This window comes from Erythrolamprus reginae, chromosome Z (genome assembly GCF_031021105.1).
Source record: "Erythrolamprus reginae isolate rEryReg1 chromosome Z, rEryReg1.hap1, whole genome shotgun sequence".
NCBI classification, from domain to species: Eukaryota; Metazoa; Chordata; class Lepidosauria; order Squamata; family Dipsadidae; genus Erythrolamprus; species Erythrolamprus reginae.
Window position 1 is genome coordinate 116890214 of NC_091963.1, and position 27173 is coordinate 116917386.

At 43.0% G+C, this 27173-nt stretch overlaps 1 protein-coding gene across 2 annotated transcripts in view; it reads left to right on the forward strand.

Annotated features, from left to right (window-relative positions):
• Nucleotides 1-24497, forward strand: part of LOC139175725 (ras-related protein Rab-18-B-like) — a 35327-nt gene extending 10830 nt beyond the window's left edge. For both annotated transcript variants that reach the window (XM_070766958.1, XM_070766959.1), the window contains exons 4-8: nucleotides 2-63; nucleotides 2031-2103; nucleotides 7322-7437; nucleotides 16773-16839; nucleotides 24303-24497. In XM_070766958.1, the coding sequence (XP_070623059.1) occupies nucleotides 2-63; nucleotides 2031-2103; nucleotides 7322-7437; nucleotides 16773-16839; nucleotides 24303-24472 (488 nt within the window). In that variant the 3' untranslated portion in view covers nucleotides 24473-24497. The remainder of the gene's footprint in view (nucleotide 1; nucleotides 64-2030; nucleotides 2104-7321; nucleotides 7438-16772; nucleotides 16840-24302) is intronic.
• Nucleotides 24498-27173: the final 2676 nt, after the last annotated feature.

A 27173-nucleotide genomic window follows, 5' to 3' on the forward strand; every position in this document is an offset into this window, starting at 1 on the left:
GGTGTTGATTTTAAAGTGAAGAAGATGGTGGTTAGGAATTTCCCCCTTCAGTTAGCAATATGGGTAAGCTGCACAGTCTCTCTTTCCAATCCAGGAAAATAATGTCTCTCTAAAGAAAGGAAAGGAGAGGAGAGGAGAGAGGAGAAGGCTGGGAGAGGAGGGGAGGGAGGAAAGAAAGAAGGAAAGAAAAGGAAAAGAAAGAAGAAAAAGCAACATTCTTTTGATCTGTGCTAAGAATACATATTTTTGAAACTGTCATTAGTGTTGCATAACATACATAGAGATGACCAGTTTTCCCGCCCTCACATCTTTCAGATTCCAATTCAAATTGCACTTTCTCTTACTCTGAGCTGTTCTGATCTTTTCAGACCTTTTCAGAAATTGGAACACTACATGCAGGGAACTACCAGCCAATCAGTGTTCCCCTTCGGCTCTGTAGGTGAGAAGAAAAACACCAATCCGCAGGGCTTAACTGTCTTGTTCTGCACCCAGATTCTCATCAAAACATCTCTTTCCTTTCCAAAATAAATAAATTGCACCGGTCCTCCTAAGTCTGCGTCTCCCCCCTTCAAAGCAATCAAGTCCCAGCCAATTGGGAGGGGATGGAGATTTTGCAGTATTATTCCCCTGTTACACTCACCAAGCCCCACTCTCCAAGCCACACCCACCAAGCCCCACTCTCCAAGCCACACCCACAGAACCGATCATAGAATTTTTTTGAATGCCGCCACTTCTCCAAAACAAAAGCAACAACAGACTTTTATCTAATCTTAACTTCTTGTGCTACAGTGACTCATACGCATATAACATCTTCTCACACTTGCCCTCTGCTTTGAGTTGGAGATGGATATTTTTTTAAAAAAAATCAGTAGTGGCCTATTGATATTATGCAAATCCAGCTTTTGAGAAATGCAGATCTGTATTACTCTGTTATAATTCTTTCCATTAAGACTTTGATTGTTTTTCTGAATATTCAAAACCCTGGTCAATTTTCCCATGCTTCTCAATACTTGATGGCTATTGAGGATGTATAAGTTTGGTTTATTTAAATAATCAGTGTTACATATTCTGTTGCTCTTTCCTCGGTGAGAGAGCCTCGGTGGCGCAGTGCAGTACTGCAAGCTACGTCTGCTGATCTGCCAGCAGTGTGGCAGATCGAATCTCAGTAGGCTCAAGGTTGACTCAGCCTCCCATCCTTCCAAGGTTGGTAAAATGAGGACCCAGATTTTTGGGGGCAATATGCTTATTCTCCGTAAACCACTTAGAGAGCATTGTAAAGTACTGTGAAGTGGTATATAAATGTAAATGCTAATGCTATTTCCCTATGACACAGTTTGCAAATTTCTTGCAAAACTCTGGCATCACCATGGAGTCCTTTCAATGTACAACTCTATGGCTATGGAAGCTTGCAAGAAGAAGTAAGGACAGCTATAAAATCCACCTGTAGTCTCAGTGGTCATAGAATTCTTTAAAAATCAGGACTTTGGAGCCTTTGACTGGTATGCCGAGAAGAGTCTAAGCTTTGAGATCTCAAAGGGGGAATAGAAAATGTATGTATACAAATGTGTCTGTATGAGCAAAACGAACTGTGGACAGTTCTCAACTCTGCCCTCTGGCATCAAATACAAATCTTGAAGCCAGGAGCTTGTCTTTCCAATATGTAGGCTGCTGTATCCATTTCATAGCTGTGCATGTTCATATTTGGAACCAAATATGAATCTGTGGATGTGGGGGTGGACCATGTGCAATCTTACAGTACATAATATATCTCTCAAGCATGTAGTCTTGCTTCTTCACATACTTCATAAATACATGTTTTGTTGTCAAGCCTGGAAAAATTTTGTTTTATAGTAAAAGCCCTTGAACTCAGGATTGTGACTTTAGTTTTCAGCTTTCAATCTTGAGCCCATATGTTAGATGCCCCAAAGGCTGTGTTGTTTTTCTGCAAAACTTAACTTTTTTTAAAAAAAAAAGTCTGCTAGCAGTTTAAATTATCCTTTTAAAAAAAACCCCTTTGTTTTCCTTTGCAGGACACAGCAGGGCAGGAAAGGTTTCGAACATTGACTCCAAGCTATTATCGAGGTGCTCAAGGTATAATTTTAGGTAAGTGGCAGTTGTAGCACAAACATAATCAACCTTACTGAAGCCAAACACATTAAGGGTACAGGTAAATAGAAGTACACCTATTCCTCTCAGGGTAGCTGGCACAACAGATTTTTGAAGAACAATTGATGACGTTTGCTCCTAGGGTACTGACTTGTTTGTTGGCGGTAATTGATTTTCAGCAGAGTTTTATGTTACTTAAAAACATTTCAAATATAAAAGCCAGAGTCCCCTTAGTTTGATTTATGAGATGTTTCTATTGACGGAGATGGAGATGTAAAACGTGTGAGCCTTTCAAGCTTTGATCCAAATTAAGCTAAAACCCTGAGGAGTATTTTAACCCTGCTGCTCAGTTCGAGAAAACTCCCTAATCTTATGTTCCCGGGTCTATTTGACCCGGACTGCAAATTGATCATTTTAGGTACTTATATTTGGTCTTTTTGAAAGCTTTTTTCACCTGGAAACAAGTTTGAACATTTCTGCACACAATGGAATGAAAATTGAACTGAAAAAATTAATCCTTATTGGTTTATTTTGCACATAAATGTGCCTTCCCCCCGTGTTTTTGCAAGCAAAACTATCCATAAATTGAAACATTTCACAAAAACAGGGGGGGGGCACGCATTCTATCAGCAAAATAAACCAATAAGAATTACTTTTTTCAGTTCAATTTTCATATCATTGTGTGCAGAAATGAACTTTCCAAGTGAAAAAAGTATTCAAATTGACCAAACATAAGCACTTCAAATGAAGAGTTTTCGGTCCGGGTCAGGGTGACCCGGGAACACAAGAAGTGTGACTTTTTGTTTTTCAGCAAGAAAGAAACCCCCCACCCACCCCCCAAAAAAAATCTCATAGAGAGAACCCCTGAAATGATGAAAAGTCATGAAATTTCAAGTTTCAGATATGCAGGGAAAATTTTTTACAGGGACTCAAACTTGGCTTCGGGTCACATACGACCCGAACAGAACAGCAGGGTTTTAATGTAGCTATAATATCCCCATCCTCCATTTCACCCTTCAGAATATTTCGCAATGTTCTCAAGGTGATTTTGTCATGTGGGGACAGTCTCCTTATTGCTTGACTATTAATTACATTGCAATAGATATGGTCTTCATAATCCAAAACCCTGTTTGGTGCAATAATTACAATTCCATTGCATTCACCGCTGCGCAGATATAAAATGCTGCCCTTTGAATGCTGGAGAAATTGAATTGGAGCAGAAGTGCCACTTAGAGAGAGAGAGACCACACAAGAAATAATAAATCACAGGGAAAGCCTTGAGAACTCACATCCTGCTTATGAATTTCAGAAGCAAATTCACAACAGTCCCATATTTCACTATTGCACTCTGGGAAGAAAAGATGGTTCTCAACCTTGGTATATTTAAGCTGTGCTAGTCTTACAAACTGCTGCTGTTGTACCCTCACAATAAGGGGAATACACTCCAAAACCAGGGAAGTATTAATACCACTTTACTACATCCTGGTCAGACCACATCTGGAGTACTGCATCCAGTTCTGGTCACCGCACTTCAAAAGAGACATTGAAACTCTGGAGAAGGTGCAGCAAAGAGCAACCAAAATGATGAGGGGACTTGAAACCAAGGCTTACGAAGAGAGATTGCGTGAACTGGGCATGGATAACCTAGAGAAAAGGAAGGCCGGAGGGGACATGATAGCAGTCTACAGGGACTTGAAGGGTTGCCATAGAGAGGAGGTGGTCACTCTATTCTCCAGGGCACCAGAGGGCCGGATGAGGAACAACGGCTGGAAGCTGACCAAGGAAAATTCAACCTGGAAATAAGGAAGAACTTCCTGACAGTCAGAGCAATCAACCAATGGAACAGCCTGCCTGCAGACGTTGTGAACTCCCAAACTCTGGACACTTTCAAGGGGAGTTTGGACTGCTCAGGCAGGGGGTTGGACTTCATGACCTGCATGGTCCCTTTCAACTCTAACAATGGATGGTTGGTTGGTTGGTTGGTTGGTTGGTTGGTTGGTTGGTTGGTTGGTTGGTTGGTTGGTTGGTTGGTTGGTTGGTTGGATGGATGGATGGATGGATGGATGGATGGATGGATGGATGGATGGATGGATGGATGGGGAAAGATGAAAATGCAGAATAAGTTTCTAGCATGGATGGCTGCCATGCAGAGGTATGCTTAATGGCCAGGAGCAATATTTGGAGCAGGACTGGCATAGATGGCACAAAGAGGCCGGGATGCCACGTGCCCTCATCACACAGGTAAATGAAGCCAGGATCTCCATTTTCCTCCTGAACCTGAGGGTAATTTCAAGATTTTTTTCCCTGTGTAGGTATATCTGTGTTTTGATCCAAGAACAGCAGACAAGAAATCTTCTAATGTTTTCAGTCGGAGCTATCATCTTTACTTGCCATTAGACATGCCCAATAATCAATGGCACTTGAAGGCTAAATTGTTTGGGAGGCATTAGAATGCTTACCTTTTTGTATATACAGTGGTACCTCATCCTACGAACGCCTCTTCTAACGAACTTTTCAAGATACGAACCCGGTGTTTAAGATTTTTTTGCCTTTTCTTCCGAACTATTTTCACCTTACGAACCCAAGCAGCTGCTGCTGGGATGAAGGGGTTTCTTTTTTTCCCCTTTTTTGAAGAAAGAAAAGGGAGGGGCGGCTTGGAGTAGGAAACATTTTGCAGAGAACAACGTGCTTGCAAAGGAACTGAAAGGGTGTCTTTTTAAGAAAGAAAAGGGAGGAGGGAGGGGCAGCTTGGGGAAGGAAAAATTTTGCAGAGAACAATGTGCTTGCAAAGGAACTGAAAGGGTGTCTTTTTAAGAAAGAAAAGGGAGGAGGGAGGGGCAGCTTGGGGGAGGAAAAATTTTGCAGAGAACAACGTGCTTGCAAAGGAACTGAAACGGTGTCTTTTGAAGAAAGAAAAGGGAGGGGCGCCCCCCTTGCCTTTCTTCCTTCCCACTCACCCTTTAGCCTAGCCTTGCTTCTTCCACCCGCCCCCTTTAGCTGCTCCTCCCTGCCCTCTGTTCACCTCCCTTCTAAAGTTTGGGATTTTCCTGAAGGATTTGCACGCATTATTTGCTTTTACATTGATTCCTATGGGAAACATTGTTTCATCTTACAAACTTTTCACCTTACGAACCTCCTCCTGGAACCAATTAAGTTCATATGATGAGGTACCACTGTACTTCATTTGGACTCTGCATGGATTATCACCAAAGATTTCCTTTTGTCTAGATCCGTGATGGCGAACTTGTGGCACTGCATGCCGGAAGTGGCATGAAGAGCCATTTCTCCGGGAACGCAGAGCCATCGCCCTTTGCTCTTTCGGGCTCTGGTGCTCTGGCCATCTGGTTTTCATGCACTGGGGCACGCCAGACACCAGAAGAACAGCCGCCCATTGCGCATGCATGCTGCAGGAAGATCTTCCTGTTTCCAGTGTGCACATGTGCACTGGCCAGCTGGTCTGGTTCCTGGCACTCATGTACATGTAAATACCAGCAAGAGGTGGTTGCTTCCTAAGGGAGTAAAGCAAAGAAAGCTGGACTTCCCTCCCTCCTTCCCTGCCCGTGTGGGTTTCTTGCATGGTCCCAGGAGGTCTGGAGCACCAGTGGACAAACAGATAGTGAAAGTGGGAGTTGCCTACACCGATAACCCTGTGGCCACCTTCAAAGTGGGGCCAGGACACCCCTTTTTGCTTGCTCCACCAGGTGCGTGGGTCCCCTGGGTATTGATGCCTTTCTCTGGCATTCCTCCTATGCAGCCCATCCAAGCAGCCGTTGGGGCTGCACACACAGTCCCAGAAGAGTAGCAGCAGTGGCAGCTGAAGTGGGAAGGGCAAGAGTGACTAGCCGGCTCAAGTGTTGTCCTGTGTACCTGCAGCCAGCCGGTTGCTCTTGCTCTTCTCTTTCAGCTGCTACCGCTGCTGCTCTTCTGGGCCTGTGGAGGGAGACAGAGAGCCTGACGCCAGCCAAGGAATGACGGCACACAGCAGAGAGGAGCCCTGGCAAAGCCCTGCATTCAGAGCTTCTCCAGCTGGCACATGGCGCTGCTGAGGTGGGGCAGAGAGCTGAATTGGCAGCTCCCACGGGGGAGAAGCCCCAGCCAGTTGTACGGAGCTTCTCCAGCCAGTGCATCTGCTGAGGTGGGCGGGAAGGCAGAGATCGCTGCTGCCAGCTGGAGAACTGCGTCTCCCAGTGGGGAGGAGCCCAGAACACAAGGTCACCTGAGCTGGTAGCCCACCACCACCATCCCTGCTTGTCTGGGAAAGCTCCGAATGCCCAGCCTTGCCGGGGCTCCTCCCCACTGGGAGCCGCCATTCTCCAGCTGGTGGAAGATTCTCTGCCATCCCTATTGCCCTAGAAGAGCAGCAGCCTCTGAAGGGAGAAGGAAAGAGTGACTGGCGGGCTCAGGTGCATGGGGCAGCAGGTGGGGCTGTGTAAGAGGAACGCTGGAGACAAGCAACGATGCCCAGGGAAGCAGAGGTGCGTCTCAAACCTGCTTTGATGGCAGCCACAGGGGCATCTGTGCAGGCAGACTCCACCCCCTCCCTGCCCTCACGGGCTGCTCATTCGGGGAAACTCTTAATGCAGGGCCTTGCTAGGGTTCCTCCCCACAGGGAGCTGCCACTCGCCAAACAGCGGCAGGCTCTCCCCCCCCCCCCCCCCGCAATGTGCCAGCTGGAGACGCTCCGGACACCCAGACTTGGGGATGGCTGCTCCTTTATCTCGACAGGAAACGAGCTGGTAAGAGCAGTAAGAGGAGCGCCAGACCTCTTGGAAGAAGTGGGGGGACACATGCGCAGTGGGGAATTGCATGTGTGCATGCACAGTGTGGGGAACATGTGCAGGGCATAGGGGTAATGCACACATGCACAAATGGGGTGCACATTGCACTATGGGTGCCTACACATGCGAGCGCAACAGTGTTGTCTTGCGTGGACTTTCGGCACGCAAAGCCAAAAAGGTTTCGCCATCACTGGTCTAGATCCCCCAGGTGTCATAAACCTCCCTAAGGATGGTTAATTGTTAGGAATGAATGGAGCGTAAGTCCAGGATGGCTCGTAAATCGAAATAGAACCAGATGTGGTTCTGTCCACCCAGTCACTTTATGTATATCTGATCAGAAGTGGATCAATGTTTTCTCTTTTTCTCTTTCTTGTGCTTACTGAAAATGTTCTCCTATGTAAACACAAGGCATCTGTTTGGTTTGCACCATTATGCAGTTTATGATGTTACCAGGAGGGAGACTTTTTTGGGCCTGGAAAGCTGGCTACAGGAGCTAGAGCTCTACACCAACAAAAACGTTGTGAAGATGTTAGTGGGCAACAAAATCGATGAGGTAAGTTGTTAGTTAAACTTGGTGTTTGTGTGGCAAACTAGGAAATTTCAGACTCCTTGTTATTTTGCTGGGATGCAAGAGATCCATAAATGGGAGATTGGGTTTGGAAATGCACGTATGAGCAGAGTAATGAGGAAAGGTAAAAATTGCCATGGCTGTGGTTTCTCTAGATGTAACATATGGCTATGAAACATAAATCATCAGAATAGCTAAATGAAGAAGTTGTTAGATCTTTGAGTTAAAGTGATATCGAAAAGTGCTGAGAACATCTTGGATGACAAGAAGTATAAATCATTCAAAACTAAATGATATAAAACCAGCCTGCCCATTGGAACACTCGTATTAAAGTTAAAAATTAGATATTTTGGACATGTAATGTGAAAGAAAACATCATGGGAGTAGAAGACCGTAGAAAAATTGAAGACAAAAATAAAAAAAAAATGATAGACAATGAGTTATATACAGTTATTTATTTTTATTTGTTTATTTATTTTGTCCAATACACAATACATATTGAAGAGAATAGACATGAAGTATTATATATAAAGAAAATATATAAAAATAGAGGAGAAGATATATGAAAGGGAGAAAAGATATGTGATATATGAGATAAGGAGAGATAATTGGACAGAGGACGAAAGGCACACTAGTGCACCTATGTACTCCCCTTACTGACCTCTTAGGAACCTGGAGAGGTCAATCGTGGATAGTCTAAGGGAGAAATGTTGGGGGTTAGGGGTTGACACTACTGAGCCAGGTAATGAGTTCCACACTTCGACAACTCGATTGCTAAAGTCATATTTTTTACAGTCGAGCTTGGAGCGATTAATATTAAGTTTGAATTTGTTGCGTGCTCTTGTGTTGTTGCGGTTGAAGCTGAAGTAGTCATTGACAGGCAGGACGTTGCAGCATATGATTTTGTGGGCAATACTTAGATCGTGTTTTAGGTGTCGTAGTTCTAAGCTTTTTAGACCTAGGATTGATAGTCTGCTTTCGTAGGGCATTCTGTTTCGAGTGGAGGAGTGAAGGGCTCTTCTGGTGAATTATCCTTGGACATTTTCTAGGGGGTTGATGTATATATACTGTACATATTAAGCAGAAACATAAAAGAATTCAAAGAAGCACTTGATGATAGCCAATGTTGGTGAACTCTTGGGGCCTAAAAGAGTTGGAAATAATGGAATGACTGAACAACAGTTTGGGGGGGGGGGAAGTATTGGGAACGAACCTAAACAAGTGCAAAGTTATGCACATCGGGGCAAAGAACCCCAATTATATCTACCAACTGATGGGGACAAAACTTTCCGAGACAACCCAAGAAAGGGATCTTGGAGTTTTGGTGGACAGCTCAATGAAGATGTCAACCCAGTGCGCAGCAGCAGTAAAAAAAGCTAATTCCATGCTTGGCATGCTTAGGAAGGGAATCAAAAATGGGTCAGCAAGCGTTGTATTGCCTCTGTACAAATCGATGATGAGACCAACTTGGAGTACTGTGTACAGTTCTGGACACTGCACCTCAAGAAGGATATAATGGAACTGGAAAAGGTGCAAAAAAAGGGCAACAAGAATGATCAAAGAAATGGAGCACCTCCCTTATGATACCAGGTTACACCGCTTTGGTCTCTTCAGCCTTGAAAGATGGCGCTTAAGGGGTGACTTGATCGAAGTGTATAAAATCATGCATGGGATAGAAAAGGTGGATAGAGAAAAAAATCTTTTCTCTATCACACAATATTAAGACAAGGGGGCACTCCCTAAAGCTCATAGGTAAGAAAGTGAGGACAAATCAAGGGAACTATTTCTTCACCCAGAAGGTAGTTGATTTATGGAATTCACTTCTAGAAGAGGTCGTGCCAGCTGTCAGCCTTGATAGCTTCAAGGCAGGATTAGACACATTCGTGGATGCCAAGCATATAAACGGTTATTGAAATGGATGTCCATGTGCCGCCTCTATGTTGATTGAGGCAGGCAGGATTCCCTTGAGTACCACTTGTTGGGGGTCAAGGGAAAGGGAGTGTCTTGCCTTCTCTTTCTGCTCAAGATCCCCATGGACAATTGGTGGGCCACTGTGTGACATAGAAAGCTGGACTCGATGGGCTTTGGCCTGATTCAGCATGGCTCTTCTTATGTTCTTAGGTTCTTAACTGACACAAACTACCTAACTCTGTAGTTTCTTCCCCAAACCCCAAAAACTTTAACCTTCGATTGTCTACAGTTGACCTCTCCCCATTTCTAAGAGGTCTGTAAGGGGTGTGCATAAGCGCACCATTGTGCCTACCTTCCCTGTCCTATTCTCCTCTTTTATCATTGCTTTTTACTTACATAGAAACATGGAAACATAGAAGACTGACGGCAGAAAAAGACCTCATGGTCCATCTAGTCTGCCCTTATACTATTTTCTGTATTTTATCTTAGGATGGATATATGTTGATCCCAGGCATGTTTAAATTCAGTTACTGTGGATTTACCAACCACGTCTGCTGGAAGTTTGTTCCAAGGATCTACTACTATTTCAGTGAAATAATACTTTCTCACGTTGCTTTTGATCCTTCCCCCAACTAACTTCAGATTGTGTCCCCTTGTTCTTGTGTTCACTTTCCTATTAAAAACACTACCCTCCTGAACCTTATTTAACCCTTTAAGATATTTAAATGTTTCGATTATGTCCCCCCTTTTCCTTCTGTCTTCCAGACTATACAGATTGAGTTCATTAAGTCTTTCCTGATATGTTTTATGCTTAAGACCTTCCACCATTCTTGTAGCCCGTCTTTGGACCCGTTCAATTTTGTCAATATCTTTTTGCAGGTGAGGTCTCCAGAACTGAACACAGTCCAAATGTGGTCTCACCAGCGCTCTATATAAGGGGATCACAATCTCCCTCTTCCTGCTTGTTATACCTCTAGCTATGCAGCCAAGCATCCTACTTGCTTTTCCTACTGCCCTACATCCTACTTACATTATGTTTATACAAACTACTATCCTATACATGTTTGACAAATAAAACAAATAAATAAATAAAATACAGAGAGAATTGTGGAAATAAATGAAGAAAAATAGGAGAAGGAGTGAAACGGGGATCTATGAAGTGAACGTGCGTGTTATAGGATGCATTGGGGAAAATAGGAAGTAGATTGCACAATAAAATGGATCATTGTGACAAAAAAGCTTTTCCTTGCAATGTATGGTCCTCTGAATAATTAAAATTGTATATAACCTTGATTAAATACGCTCCCACATTTTAGGTTGCCTGATAACAAATGCACATAGTGTGCAGCCTGTGGTAGAGCTGAAACAGTGAGCCTGTTAATAAGTAAACAAGAAGATTGAAAGGCTGGCTGTAATTAGTTTCCCTCCCTCCTTGCCTATCACCAAGAATCTTGTCCCAGTCTGCAAAAGCCTGTTGGATGTTTGCTCCCTGTTATTGCCTGCCTCCTACGCTTTGCCAGAGGCATCATCAGCTGCCTTCATACCTCAGCATCCTGAACAAGACCTCTCCATCTTTCTCATGCTCTGATGTAATGGGCAATCTGTTCAAGCTGCTACTGAAGCCAGCAGTTTCTCTGTCACTACTCTGCGTTTCGGATTGCTTTTTCTTTTACTAGAGGCCGGAGTTTTGTTTATACCCTTCCCTAGTAAAAAAACAAACAGTCATAGTTGAGGGAGCTCTCGTGAATGGCTTCTCTTCCAATTTTTATTGTAATTCTAGTTCTCCCTTTCCCCCCTCCTCCCTGCCTGTCTTTGCATATTCTTCTACCTCCTTTAATTCTAATTATACTGTCGTGAACTTCATAAAAGTACAGCAAAACTAAAATTCACTCTCAATATACAAAATGAAAAAGATCAGCCTTAGATTTGTTGCAGGGCTGAAGAAAAATGGACAAAGAACCAGCATCTTCAGAGATTCTTTTCACTGCCCATTTCAATATAAGTACACTTGCCATATTTTGAAACTACATTCTTTTTAATAAGAGTGTAGTCAGGAAACCTGTTCTGCCTATTCTCACTCATCCACACCATGGTTGTCCGAAAGGTGCTCTTTTTCCAAAAGGAAAATGGACATTCTTGGGGTTTTTTTCTTTGCTAAAGTTTCACTTCTCATCCAAGAAGCTTCTTCAATTCTTAAAACAAATCCAAGAAAGTTGGGTTGTTGTTTTTTTTAGAAAAAGCACCTTTGGGTGTTCTACCAATTATATAAAAAATCAAGTTTATGTGATACCGATTGACAGACAGTCAGAAAAACTATATTCTTCTTTCTATAGCTATGAATGGTGCTGGTTGGCTTGCCCTTTTACTAATCTCTCCTTCCCATGAAGAAAACTATTTTTTTCATTATCTATTTAAATATTTGTGAAGCCCATATACAATTATTATATTAGTTGTTAACTAAGCAATATTTTGGATTTTAGAGGCATACTTAAGGTTTTTGGAACAGGGAATCAGGTTTTCTTTTTAACTACATTAGTCTTTATATTATCTTTAAATTACAGTAGTGGCACTATACTTTTTGTGTGTTTCTCTGACAGGAAATGTTGCCAATCTTCGATGTTAGAATAGAATAGAATTCTTTATTGGCGAAGTGAGATTGGACACAAAAGGAATTTGTCTTGTTGCATGTGCTCTCAGTGAACATAAAATAAAAAGATACATTTGTCAAGAATCATGTGGTACAACACTTAATGATTATCATAGGGGGTCAAATAAGCAATGAAGAAACAATATTAATAAAAAATCTTAGGATACAAGCAACAAGTTACTGTCATACAGTCCTAAATGGGAGGAAAAGGATGATAGGAATGATGAGAAAAAACTAGTAGAAATAAAAGTGCACACTTAGTAAAACAGTGTTGAGGGAATTATTTGTTTAGTAGAGTGATGGCATTTGGGGAAAAAAACTGTTCTTGTGTCTAGTTGTCTTGGTGTGCAGTGCTCTGTAGCAACGTTTTGAGGGTAGGAGTTGAAACAGTTTGTGACCAGGATGCGAGGGGTCAGTAAATATTTTCACAGCCCCTTTTTTTTACTTGTGCAGGTCCTCAATGGAAGGTAGGTTGGCAGCAATTGTTTTTTTCTGTAGTTCTGATTATCCTCTAAAGTGTGTGTCTGTCTTGTTGGGTTGCAGAGGAACCAACATAAAGGATTTGAGCATTATACTCATGGGACATTTACATATGCCATTTTCAAGATTTCCAGTAGTGAAAACGTAAAGAATCAAGAGAGTCTCAAAAAAAAAAAAATAGAATGGGGAGAAGTCAATCCATCCTTTATGAGCTCTTGGAACCTTAATTCAGAAATCATATCTATCTATTTTTATGTTTGAAAACAAGGGATTTGTAAATCTGTTGAGTGTGTTGACTCCTTCATCTATCACTGTGTTTTTACAGAGATAACAATTCTTTTAATATCAGTAGATATGTAATAAAGAGAAGGAATAAAGAATGGAATAGAATAGAATAGAATAGAAGGCAGGTTTTTTTCTGTAGTTCTGATTATCCTCTGAAGTCTGTGTCGGTCTTGTTGGGTTGCAGAACCAAACCAGACAGTTATAGAGGTGCAGATGACAGACTCAATGAATCCTCTGTAGAACTGTATCAGCAGCTCCTTGGGCAGTTTGAGCTTTCTGAGTTGGTGCAGAAAAAACATTATTTGTTGTGCTTTTTTGATGATGTTTTTGATGCTAGGTGACCATTTTAGGTCTTGAGATATGACAGAACCTAGAAATTTGAAGGTCTCTACTGTTGATACTGTGTTGTCCAGTATTATGAGAGCTGGAAGGATATGGAAGGGGTTCTCCTAAAGTCTGCCAACATTTCTGCGGTTTTGAATGTGTTCAGTTCATGATTATTCAGTTCGTGATTAAGAATGCATGATTATGCAGGGCTTTGTTGATTTCCAGCTTCTGCTAATATAAGCTTCCAAAAATATTTCAAACTTCGCCATGTTGGCTGTCCAGGTCATTCTTTCTGGGTCGAAGAATTCAGGTGGCTGGACTACCGACGGAGTAGCCATGATAGCACACGGAGGGTCGGTCTCCTCGTCGCCAATGTAATATCTCTCAAAGCAAGGTTGAATCAAGCAAGGTTTATTTCTCTAACAGGACAAGGAAGTCAATTCAGTCAAAAAGCAATGGAGTATTGAGAGCTCTATACAATGACAGCTCTCCTATTTATGCAATCTAGCCCAGCAACAGGCAGTTTTACATAGATACATTTTAAGTGCCAAAAGAAGGCAACCAATCAACATGCAACAAACAAATCTGAACTTTTGACTTTTACCCTGTCTGGGTAGGTCACCCAGGCAAATATCTAACAAAAAATGTTTAGATAGAAATAGAAATAGCACTTAGACTTATATACCACTTCACAGTACTTTGTAACCATCTCTAAGCAGTTTACAGCCCCCAGCAATCTGGTTCCTCATTCTACTCACCTCAGAAGGATGGAACACCAAGTCAACCTTGAGCCTGGTGAGATTCAATCTGCCAAACTGCTGTCAGCCGGTGATCAGCAGAAGTAGCCTGCAGAACTTTACTCTAATCACTGTGCCACCAGGGCTCTCAAGAATAACAGTTACTAGGATAGGAATGGAAAGCAGCTGGCCTATGTACTCAGTGTGGCCCATGAGTCTTCTTATGTTCCCCCACCATCATTTAAGTTAAGACATCTCATCCGTTAAATACCATATTTGATTTATATCATTATCATCTCCTCCTCACAGAGAGGCTTTTTTTTTCATTTTTACAGCACTGTGCCGTTTGGAATTGCTATATAATTATAATTTATCAAACCTTGTCAGATCTGGGGAAGTGGCATCTCTGGTAAGATAATCTAACGGGCCTTTTGCCAATTTAGAAGACAGTCCTGTAAGGCCCCAAGCCTGACTGTTTTGTTGCAGGTGTTTAATTACCTGACTAGGTAATATTATTCGTAATGGAAGGGGGTGGGGTTTGCTCTACATGCAGATGGCTTCTTTCTTTCTTTCTTTCTTTATTTATTTTATTTATTCATTTGTCCAATATACAATACATATAGAAACATAGAAGACTGACGGCAGAAAAAGACCTCATGGTCCATCTAGTCTGCCCTTATACTATTTCCTGTGTTTTATCTTAGGATGGATATATGTTTATTCCAGGCATGTTTAAATTCAGTTACTGTGGATTTATCAACCACGTCTGCTGGAAGTTTGTTCCAAGGATTTACTATTCTTTCAGTGAAATAATATTTCCTCACGTTGCTTTTGATCTTTCCCCCAACTAACTTCAGATTGTGTCCCCTTGTTCTTGTATTCACTTTCCTATTAAAAACACTTCCCTCCTGAACCTTATTTAACCCTTTAACATATTTAAATGTTTCGATCATGTCCCCCCTTTTCCTTCTGTCCTCCAGACCAGCGTTTCCCAACCGGTGTGCCGCGGCACACTAGTGTGCCGCAAGACACCGTCAGGTGTGCCGCGGCGAGAGGCGGCGGAGGAGAGTGGGCGGATTGGGCGGGCAATGGGGCAGGGCGGAGAAGCCAGAGGCGCGTTTGGCCGGAGGCACCTACTGCCGCACCTCCCTGCCCCTGCCTCCCCACGGTGCCTCCGGCCAAACGCGCCCCTGGCTTCTCTGCCCTGCCCCATTGCCCGCCCGATCCGCCAACTCTCCTCCGCCGCCGCCTCCTGCCTTGGGGCGAGCAATCCGGGAGTCCGGGACTGTGTGGCTTTGCGCCATGAAGAGAAAACGGCCGACTTTTCCCTGCTGCCGTTTTCTCTTCATGGCACAAAGCCACACAGTCCCGGACTCCCGGATCGCTCGCTTCTCCGGTCAGCAAAGCCATCTGCCCAGGAAAGCGCCGCGCTGGCCGGAGAAGCGAGCGATCCGGGAGTCCGGGACTGTGTGGCTTTCGGCCGGGCTAACGGGAGGCGGCACGAGGCCGGGCGCTGGGGACGTCTGGGAGGGCGAGGAGGCTGATGGCTGCTGCGCACTCCACTCTCTCTCTGGCTCCCTCTCACTCTTTCTTTTTCTCTCTGTTGCTGGCGTGGTGAACGAGAGAGAAAGAGAGAGAGAGAAAAAGGAGGGGAGAGAGAATGAGAGAAAGAAAGCAAGAGAAAGAGAGGGAAAGAAAGCAAGAGAGAGAGAGAAAGAAAGAGGGGAAGGAGGGAGAGGGAAAGACATAGAGGGAGGGAAGGAGGGAGAGAGGAAGAAAGAAAGAAAGAAAGAGGGATGGAGAGAAAGAAGGGAAGGAAGGAAGAGAGAGAAAGAGGGAGGGAGAAATAGAGTGAAATGGAGGAAGAGATTTTTTTTTGTCCAAACTTTTCTTTAGCCCCCCCGCCCCCCCCCTTCAGTGTTCCCCAGAATTTTGAAAACATGAATAATGTGCCGCGGCTCAAAAAAGGTTGGGAAACACTGCTCCAGACTATACAGATTGAGTTCATTAAGTCTTTCCTGATACGTTTTATGCTTAAGACCTTCCACAATTCTTGTAGCCCGTCTTTGGACCCGTTCAATTTTGTCAATATCTTTTTGTAGGTGAGGTCTCCAGAACTTAACACAGTATTCCAAATGTGGTCTCACCAGCGCTCTATGGAAGAGAATAGACATGAAGTAATATATATAAAGATAATATGTAAAAATAGAGGTGAAGATATATGGAAGGAAGAAAATATATATGATATATGAGATAAAGAAAATACAATGGGACAGGGGATGAAAGGCACACTAGTGCACTTATGTACTCCCCTTACTGACCTCTTAGGAACCTGGAGAGGTCAATCGTGGAGAGTCTAAGGGAGAAATGTTGGGGGTTAGGGGTTGACACTATTGAGTCCGGCAATGAGTTCCACACTTCGACAACTCGATTGTTAAAGTCATATTTTTTACAGTCAAGTTTGGAGCGGTTAATATTAAGTTTGAATCCGTTGCGTGCTCTTGTGTTGTTGCGATTGAAGCTGAAGTAGTCATTGACCATTCTTGCTCTGTCACTGTTGGTGGTTTCAGAATTAGGCTGTGGTTTACTTTTTGTTTATCTGAATTGGAAGTTTCTAGATTGGGGTATTGTTTACTGTCTGATTGTTAATCCAGTGTTAATCTAGAAAAAAAATCCCTCCCTCTCTTCCTTCCTCCCTCCCTTCCTTCCTCCCTCCCTCCCTCCCTTCCTCCCTTCCTTCCTCCCTCCCTCCCTTCCTTCCTTCTTCCTTCCCTCCCTCCCTCCTTCCCTTCCTCCCTCCCTCCCTTCCTTCCTTCCTCCCTCCCTTCCTTCCTTCCTCCCTTCCTTCTTCCTTCCCTCCCTCCCTCCTTCTCTTCCCTACCTACCTAACTACCCATATCAAGTACCTAATGGCTTTCTTTCCCTATCTACAGACCAACCGTGAAGTGGGAAAAAGAGAAGGATTGCTATTCGCTCAGAAACACTCCATGCTTTTTATAGGTATGTGAAGAATATGAGGAAATATTCTGATTTTCCAGAGGTAACATCATGGCAAAAATCATCATTTCATTATCTTTGAAGATCTGCTCCCCAGCCTACTCCTTGCATTATTCCTTTTAACCTTTCCAAAAATCCCCTACGTGGGATGGGCTTTGGTGTCCCTCCCACTCAGGGGTAAGTTCCTAGTTTTCTTTGCTGCCGATTCGCTCAGGGACGTGTGGCGAGCGTGCGTGCACATATGCAGTGTACTTTTAAAAAGCTGCTCGTGTGCAGAAGCTAAAAACAAAATGGCGGCGCCTATGGTGGTGCCACCAGGAGAACCAGCTCGGGAGCGTGGCAGGCATGGGTTGCTTCTAGCTATCCAGGCTTCCAAGTTACTACCAGTTCTGTAGAATTGGTCTGAACTAGGAGGAACCCACCCCTCCCTCCCTCCTAAGCTGGGATGTCAGTCAGTGGAAGGGAAAGTGATATCAGTTTTGCTCCTGCAAAGGTCCCTAGATAGCCTTTCAGAACTATAGAACTGCTATTTCGGGGCCTTTCACCAGTTAAACAACAGCCTGTCCATCCTCGAGTTGGCATGGAACAACATCAGCATGTTTGTTGTGTCCCCATTGCCAATCTGCATTCTTCTGCCACTGTGTTTAAATCAGTGATTTTCAACCTTTTTTGAGCCACAGCACATTTTTTACATTTACAAAGTCCTGGGGCACACCACCAACCAAAATGACACAAAATGACACTCTAACACAGTACTTATTATACATATAGTTAATAATATAGTTTCATTGGCAGCTGAGGCTGAGGCTTCATCTAGTGGTGGCAACATTTACCTCCAGTCCTGACCAGGATTAGAAATCGGGACCATGGGGAGGAGTAGCAGCTTCAACAACTCGCCGCGGCCACACAAGTGACAAGTGTGCGGCAGCCTGAGCGGGGACCTTCCTGGGTATGGATGAGAGGTGGCCTGCTATTGGTTCATCACTAGAAGGTCGGGATGAATCCTAGAAGGTGATTGGTCAGTGAGTGTTCCCTGTGCCTCCACTCTTCCTGTCGCTGATAGCTGGAGGGATCGTGAGGGGAATGTTTATGTTCAGATGGAGGCGGCTGGTGGCAGGCCGGATAAATGGCCTCCACGGGCTGTATCCGGCATGCGGGCCGTAGTTTGGGAACCCATGTTTAATTTCCCCACAGCACACCTGATCATGTCTCACAGCACACTAATGTGCCGCGGCACACTGGTTGAAAAACACTGGTTTAAATCACGTACTAATGACTCTGTCCTAATTTGTGAATGAGCCATTCTTTACAGGCAAACTGTCTCCAACGTAATTTTGCAGATCCCCAGCCATTTAGTCTGGGGCAGTGATGGCAAACCTATGGCATGCAATTCATTGCTCTAATTCAGTTCCAGTGTGCATGTGCGTGCGGGCTAGCTGATTTTCAGCTTGCATGAAGGTTCTCTGGAGGTCCTTGGGAAGGGAGCCATTTTTGCCCTCCTCAAGCTCCAAGTAAACCTCTGGAGCCTGGGGAGGGTGAAAAATAGGCCTATCGGGTCCACCTGAAGTTGGGAAAATTATTTATTTATTCATTCATTCATTCATTCATTCAATTTTTATGCCGCCCGTCTCCTCAGACTCAGGGGCAGCTTACAACAGATCTACAGTCAGTTTTAGTGGCCTGCAGTACAGCACTCTACCTGCTGCGCCACCCTAGCTCTTTATGTAAATTTATTTAAATGGGGGAGCAGAGCGTGGGAACTGTGTGTGCATGCACGGGGGCGGGGCAGCACAGGGGGGGTCACATGCGCAGAAGGACAGGGGGCATTGAATTATGGGTGTGGGCAATCGCACATGCCCAATAGCATGCACACATGTGCTTTTGGCACCTAGTCTAGGAGAACATCCACGAATGAGCCACAATATGGATGGTCTGACTTCAAGACTTGGTTTGCCTCCTCTAGTCAGGCTTGCCAGTCCCTTCTCACAACATCCCATTTGGGATCTCTCAAGTGTAAAATCGTGAAACATTTGGGGAACGTTTCCAGAGGAGAGAGGCAGAGCTTCCCAGGATTGGGCTATAGCCAAGCCCTCCAGTGCCATAGAACTGAACTAGTTGATGAACTCTCATTCCTGGCAGTAGAAAAGAAGAAGCAATAACCGAAAGAACAGTATAGAAAACTGAGCAATAAACAAACAAATGTTGAGCTCAACATCCTTCATTATTTTCTGGACACATCAGTGAGGAAAAGCAAGGCTGCAGCATAATTTCTCCAGGTCCCCTCCACCAAACAATGTCGGTTGGTAGGACCTCGGGGAAGAGCCTTCTCTGTGGCAGCTCTGACCCTATGGAATCAACTGCCCCCAGTGATTCGCATTATCTCCTCCTTACCAGTTTTCTGGAAAGCTGTTAAAACCTGGCTTTTCCGGCAGGGAATTAAGATTGAGTGTTAGGATGTATGGGTTTTTTTTAAATGATATATGTGATTTTAGTAATGTTTTTTACTGTTTTATAACCCATTTATATTTACAATATATTTATTTGTATTTATAACCCATTGGTAGCTGCTCAGAGTCCGTTTCAGAGTGAGCAGCATATAAAAATTTCACAAGCCACTTAATAATAATAATAAATAATAATAATAATAATAATAATTATTATTATTATTATTATTATTATATTAGATTTGTATGCCGCCTCTCTCCGAAGACTCGGGGCGGCTCAAAACAATAATAAAACAGTGTAACAATGTAAACAAATCTAATATTTAAAAAGCATCAAAAAAAACCCCATCAGTTAAAAACCATGCAACACACGGATACCATACATAAAACTATAAAATCCTGGGGGAGATGTCTCAATTCCCCCATACCTGGCGATATAGGTGGGTCTTAAGTAATTTGTGAAAGACAAGGAGGGTGGGGGCAGTTCTGATCTCTGGGGGGAGTTGATTCGGGAGTTGATTGAGCCGGGGTGGCACAGCAGGTAGAGTGCTGTACTGCAGGCCACTGAAGCTGACTGTAGATCTGAAGGTTCAAATCTCATCACCGGCTCAAGGTTGACTCAGCCTTCCATCCTTCCGAGGTGGGTAAAATGAGGACCCGGATTGTGGGGGGCAATATGCCGGCTCTGTTAAAAAGTGCTATTGCTAACATGTTGTAAGCCGCCCTGAGTCTAAGGAGAAGGGCAGCATAAAAATTGAATAAATAAATAAATAATAAATAAAAATTCCAGAGGCCGGGGCCACCACAGAGAAGACTCTTCCCCTGAGGCCCACCAGATGACATTGTTTAGTTGACGGGACCCGGAGAAGGCCAACTCTGTGGGACCTTATCGGTCGCTGGGATTCATGCGGCAGAAAACGGTTCTGGAGGTATTCTGGTCTGATGCCGTGTAACACAAACATGCCCCTTGTTCTTCCCCAACTAAGGAAGAATTGTGGAGTTCTTTTGTGCTCTTTTGCCCTTGTTGGAAGCCTGGAGAGAAGCGGGTGTCAGAGAGAGGGTTTGGATTCCCTAGTCCCTCAACATAAATGAACATAAACTTTTATTTTCCCCACCGCTGAGTTAAAGCACTGTCCCTGCATCCTTGAGTTAGCATAAAACAGTAGCAACGTAATGTTTACCGTTCATATAAAATTCACCTCTCTAAATGCCTCAGGCGAGCCCAAGAGCGGGATGAGAGCTGGAGAGCACCATACTGATCTTGAGAGGCATGTATATATTCAAACAATAACAGCAGGCCTCCTGGGAACAGGATGGCACATTTCAGGTCTTAATTTGCTGTTGGATTCACCTAAGGCATTTGGTAGGCCTCTGTAGGAATGGCTGGAAGAGGTGGGCCTTTTGGTCTGATGCAGCAAAGCCAGTGAAGGCCTGCAAAATTTTACTACCACACTGTGGGCGTGACTTATTTTGTGGGTTTGCTGGCTATGTGACCATGTGGGAGTGGCTTGACAATCATGTGAGCGGGGGTGACTTAAAGGTCATGTGAATGGCTTAAAGGTGGCCAACTTGATGTCATGTCAAGGTTTGGGTTAGCATTAAGGTTAGGGTGCCTGGCCTCTCCTGCCTCAAAGAGATACAATTTGTATGTACACTGAGACATACAGTATTCATATGTATGTACATACATATTACACACAGGAACACACAAATATACATTATCTACTACAAAAAGATATTGACACAATTGAACGGGTCCAAAGACGGGCTACAAGAATGGTGGAAGGTCTTAAGCATAAAACGTATCAGGAAAGACTTAATGAACTCAATCTGTAAAGTCTGGAGGACAGAAGGAAAAGGGGGGACATGATCGAAACATTTAAATATGTCAAAGGGTTAAATAAGGTTCAGGAGGGAAGTGTTTTTAATAGGAAAGTGAACACAAGAACAAGGGGACACAATCTGAAGTTAGTTGGGGGAAAGATCAAAAGCAACATGAGAAAATATTATTTTACTGAAAGAGTAATAGATCCTTGGAACAAACTTCCAGCAGACGTGGTAGATAACTCCACAGTAACTGAATTTAAACATGCCTGGGATAAACATAGATCCATCCTAAGATAAAATACAGAAAATAGTATAAGGGCAGACTAGATGGATCATGAGATCTTTTTCTGCCGTCAGTCTTCTATGTTTCTATGTTTCTATATAAACTGTATGTATATATACATACACACACACACGCATGCACAGCTCTTTTAAAATTATGCACATTCAACCTCATTTACTACAATAGGGAAAACATACCCAGAGCCCAGAAAGGGGGGTGGGGAGAGAATTCAAAAAATTTCTACCGGTTCTGCATTCTTGACCATACCTGTAGGAGCCCATTACTGAGCAAAGCATCTCTTAATAAAGTGTTGGTGAGTGGGGAGAATGTAACCTTTAATTTCCTGGAAAAAGTTTGTTTTATTTAAATAGTTATTTGCCATTAGGGAATTCACACTGAGACAGATGCATCAAGTACCAGCAGCAGCTACCCTTCTCGATTTTTAACAGAAGAAGAAATTTTCTCACCCCTTCTGTGCTTCGTGCTTTCTTCCAGCGGGGAAGAGATTCCCTTTGGTTCACCGGGGATGGTGAAGGAAACTAGCAGCCAGATAAATAAGATATGAAAGGATTTAAAAGGAACGTGCTTATTTTTGTCCACACTTTTAAAACCCTTCTCACTTTCCCCTTAAGATTCAATAGAATGTTCAAGGCGAAATGGCAAGGCTAGCTTTTAAGCAATGTGCTTTGAATTTGGTGTTTCAGAGATAATTATAAAGACCTTATATTTGGGGAGGGAAGCACTATAGAAATTATCTGACATATTTTATAAGCACTCAAAATGTATTTTGCAAAGTCAAACCAATGCTTCTAAAGTCATACAAAAATGGTTGGGCTAGAAGTATAAGATTTGGATTAAAAGCACAGACACAAGAGCCTTCTATACTTATTGATCTAGTGATTCCAGTGGAGATTCCAGTGGAGAAATTTGCTGCCACAAGAAATAACTTTAAATTAGGCTTTCCATAACTGGATCTTCCAATCTATCTCACCATGCATGCTGTCCAGAATAATGATAGTTTAACATTGCCAATCAAGGGAAACCTGATGGGAGAAGGTCACCACAACCAACAAGCTAGAGAGAAATCTTGTGTAACCCGACGTTTATATTACTCCAAAATATACACTTGTATTAATTTATAGATTCCTCCCTCCAGCTAATAGCATTTCAAGGTACATGAAGGTATATACTGTATATATATAAATGGCCCTGGGTTGGGCCGAGAGGCAAATAAGGAGCTGTGATGTTCCTTCAATACACCAGGGTGATTCGACACAAAAATATGTAACCCTTCCCTGGTGCAGAGCTGAAGGGATTAGATACTGTAGCCTAGAGGATAATTCTCTATATTTATCCTATGAATTAAATAGAACAATTACAGGATTTTAGTGATAAAGATACTTTATTTAATAGTCTTTTATCTGAATAAATCTGGCAATATGTTTTCCAGCTAATGTTTATTCCCTCTAATGTGTTAGTTGGAAAAAGTACTTTTGGATGCCATTTGAGTTCTGTCTACCATAGAATTATCGTGGCTGTCTTCCTCCCATGAATGGTCCTCTTTTAAATCCCCAACTCTCCAGGCCACGTTCCTCAGATGTCCACTGATGCCTTGTTTTTGTTTGTTTTCTGCTTAACTGTATCCTCTTCAAATGGTTTCTTGGCATTGCATTCAGAGTTGTAGTATCTCAGGATCTATAACACTTATTTGTAATACTATATACCCATAGCACTTTTTATCTCAATTCCTCCCACCTCATTAAATGTAGATGAGGAGCTAAGAGTGTTGCTCAGGCCACTTATCAGGAAAGCTTTCTTTAAAGCAAACACTACCCAAATGCATTAACTCCCATAATTTTTTAACCATTAATAATGTTTTTTTAAGCTTGATGTAGGCCAGTGATAGTGAACCTATGGCATGGGTGCCAAAGGTGGCACGCGGAGCCATAGCTGCTGGCACGTGAGCTGTTGCCCTAGCTCAGTTCCAACGTTCATGTGTGTGCCGGCCAGCTGATTTTTGGCTCCCACAGAGGCTCTGGGAGGGCGTTTTTAGCTTCCAGAGAGCCTCTGGGGGGATAGCGGGTAGCATTTTTATCCTCCCCCCAGCTCCAGGGAAGCATTTTGAGCCCGTGGAAAGCAAAACATGAACCTACTGGGCTCACAAGAAGTTAGGAAACAGGCCATTTTTTTATTTTATTTTATTTTATTTTATTTATTGGATTTGTATGCCGCCCCTCTCCGTAGATTCGGGGCGGCTAACAACAGTGACAAAAACAGCATATAACAATCCAATATTAAAACAGTTAAAAACCCTTATTATAAAACCAAACATACATACAGACATACCATGAATAAAATTGTAAAGGTCTAGGGGGAAAGAGTATCTCAGTTCCCCCATGCCTGGAAGCAGAGGTGGGTTTTAAGAAGCTTACGAAAGGCGAGGAGGGTGGGGGCAATTCTAATCTCTGGGGGGAGTTGGTTCCAGAGGGCCGGGGCCACCACAAAGAAGGCTCTTCCCCTGGGTCCCACCAAGCGACATTGTTTAGTTGACGGGACTCGGAGAAGACCCACTCTGTGGGACCTACCTGGTTGCTGGGATTCGTGCAGTAGAAGGCGGTCCCTGAGATAATCTGGCCCGGTGCCATGAAGGGCTTTATAGGTCATAACCAACACATTTCCGGCCTCCAGGGGGCCTCCAGAGGGGAAAATGTTTTTGTCCTCCCCAGACGTTGAATTATGAGTGTGGGCACTCACGCATGCGTGATAGTGCATGCCCACATTCTTTTGGAACCTGAGGGAAAAAAGGTTCGCCATCACTGATGTAGGCCAAGCACTCTGGAAAGATGATTAATTTGGACACCTGTACTTCATTTGACAAATGACTCCTCTTGCTGTATTGTTTCTACCTCCAGAGGTCAGTGCTAAAATGAAGGCTGGGGTGCAGAGTGCCTTTGAGGAGGTGGTCATGAGGATCCTGCAAACTCCAGAGCTTTGGAACGTCAGAAGAGACGGCGTGAAGTTGGCAGAAAGCAGATCCTTCAGAGAAGGAGCTAACTGCAATTCCTACTGTTCTGTGGCTTAACACCCTACGTGTTGAAATAAAAAAAGACCCAGGTCAAAAGCTCTTAAGAAACAGGCTCTCTTCCCTGGTATCACATTATTTTATTTTATTTTATTTTATTTTTATATTTATATTTATTTTTATTTTTATATTTATTTATTTATTAGGTTTGTATGCCGCCCCTCTCCGTAGACTCGGGGCGGCTCACAGCAACAATACAACAATGTACAACAAATCTAATAATAATTTAAAAAACCCACTAAAAACCCCATTATTAAAAGCAAACATACACACAAACAAACATACCATGCATAAACTGTATAGGCCCGGGGGAGATGTCTCAATTCCCCCATGCCTGACGGCAGAGGTGGGTTTTAAGGAGTTTACAAAAGGCAAGGAGGGTGGGGGAAGATCTAATCTCCGGGGGGAGTTGGTTCCAGAGGATCGGGGCCGCCACAGAGAAGGCTCTTCCCCTGGGTCCCGCCAAATGTGCCCCTGGGATTACAGGTTACCAACCCCTCTGATACACTGACCTGAGTGCAGCAGATTTTATTTCTCCAGATGAAGGAATATTACACATTAATTTCTGCTCACAAATAAGCAACTAAAATAGCTTGGGAGCAGGTTCCTCAAGCAAACCACAAAATTCTTAATATCAGACTCTGCACTCAAAGATCATATCACCTCCTGCCAACTCACAGCTTTCGTATTCTTTCTGTCCTTCAGATTGCCAGCTTCTCTGTTACAGACATAACACAGAGTTCTTTTGCTGCTCCCATTTTCCAAATTGTGATGGCATGTTATTAAAAAAAAAAGATTGTCTGCTAACTGATAGACCTCTTAATCATTCACTCCAGTTCATCAAATATCACGTTTCTCTCTTATTTAACCATTTTCTCTTTATTTAACTAAAAACAAGAAACTGTCTTCTCCGTTTTATGTATTCTGAATCACATTTGGCTTTTGCTTCACATAGTTTCACATAACCATGATTAACCGTTTGCTTAATGCATTACACGAACCCAGCTGCTATGCATTGAACGCAGTGGTTTACGATTAAGGATGTTATATAATTATTATAACGTCAGATCTCTTCCGAATATTATTCCTGAACTATTGTTGTATACTGGCTGGAATCACTCATTTACAAATGAGCAGCTATATAATTTTTTAAATAAATATAAATAAATTATTAGAGAATTAAAAGCCTTTTAAAACATATTATCTAATTAATACATTATTGGATTGCTGCTTAATTTTAGATTGTTCAGAATTATTTACATTAACTTGGGGGACTTAATCAATGTGGATAAATGCAAACATTGGAACTGAAACTGAAAAGGATTTGTAATCATGACCAACATAGGAAAAAATCCATTTTTGTGGCAAAATTTCAAAGAAACCTCTCCCAGAAAGGAGTTGAATTGCTGAGAAGCTACCCAAGAAAAATCCTTCACAAACGCCCATGAGTTAGTTAGTTAGTTAGTTAGTTAGTTAGTTTGTTTATTTGTTTGTTTGTTTATTATATTTGTATGCCTCTGTAGACTCGAGGTGGCTCACAACAATAATAAAAACTATTTACAACAAATCTAATATTTAAAAGTAACTAAAAACCCCTTATTTAAAAAGCAATACATACACACAAACATAACATACATAAACTATATAGGCCTGGGGGGATGACTCAATTCCCCCATGCCTGATGGCAGAGGTGGGTTTTAAGGAGTTTACGAAAGGCAAGGAGGGTGGGAGCGATCCTGTTCGTCGGGAGGAGCTGGTTCCAGACGGTTGGGGCTGCCACACAGAAGGCTCTTCCCCTGGGTTCCACCAGACGACATTGTTTAGTCGACAGGACCCAGAGAAGGCCAACTCTGTGGGACCTAACTGGTCACTGAGATTCGTGCAGCAGAAGGCGGTCCCGGAGATATTCTGGTCCGATGCCATGAAGGGCTTTATAGGTCATAACCAACACTTTCAATTTTTGTGACCTGTATGAGTTTCATACAATATAGGCTAAATGGGACATAAAATACTTTCAGAAAGTGAATGGACGATTTGATTCATAGGAATATCTTGACCTCTAGAATTTCAACACTATAGGTTAAAAAGCAGCATTTGGCAATCTTGGCAAATTTTAAAAAGCTAAGCAGAATGTGATCTGATTAATATTGGATCAGTGTCATCTGTAGCCAAGAATATCAAAATGATGAATGCAATTGGGAGATCAAAGCCTTACCTCTTTCTATGTGACTTTCTATGAGGGTCACCCAGAAAGTAATGCACCACATTTTTTTCTCAGCCTACAGTAACGGTACAAATGTGAAACTTTAGATATACATTATTTGAGTTGCCAGGAGTGCGTGTGTAAATTTTGTGTTTCTTCAGAGAGCGTAACTGCAGCAGGGTTTTGAAATGGCATCTGTAAGTGATGTACGTTACAAGCAGCGTGTCACCATTGAACTTCTCACTGTGGAGGAAGAAACTGTTGGGAATATTCACAAACATTTGTGTACAGTTTATAGAGAATCTAAAGTTGACAGAAGTATGGTTAGTCGCTGGGCACAGAGCGTGAGACCATTAGAAGACAGTTCGCCAGAGCTCCAAGTTTTGCAGCGTCAAACAAGGAATGGTACCGACAGGCAGTGTTCCCTCTAATTTTTTTGGGGGGTGGGCGGAAAAGTATAGTGTCTGAGCGGCAGTCCCTTCGGGACTGGGCGGCACA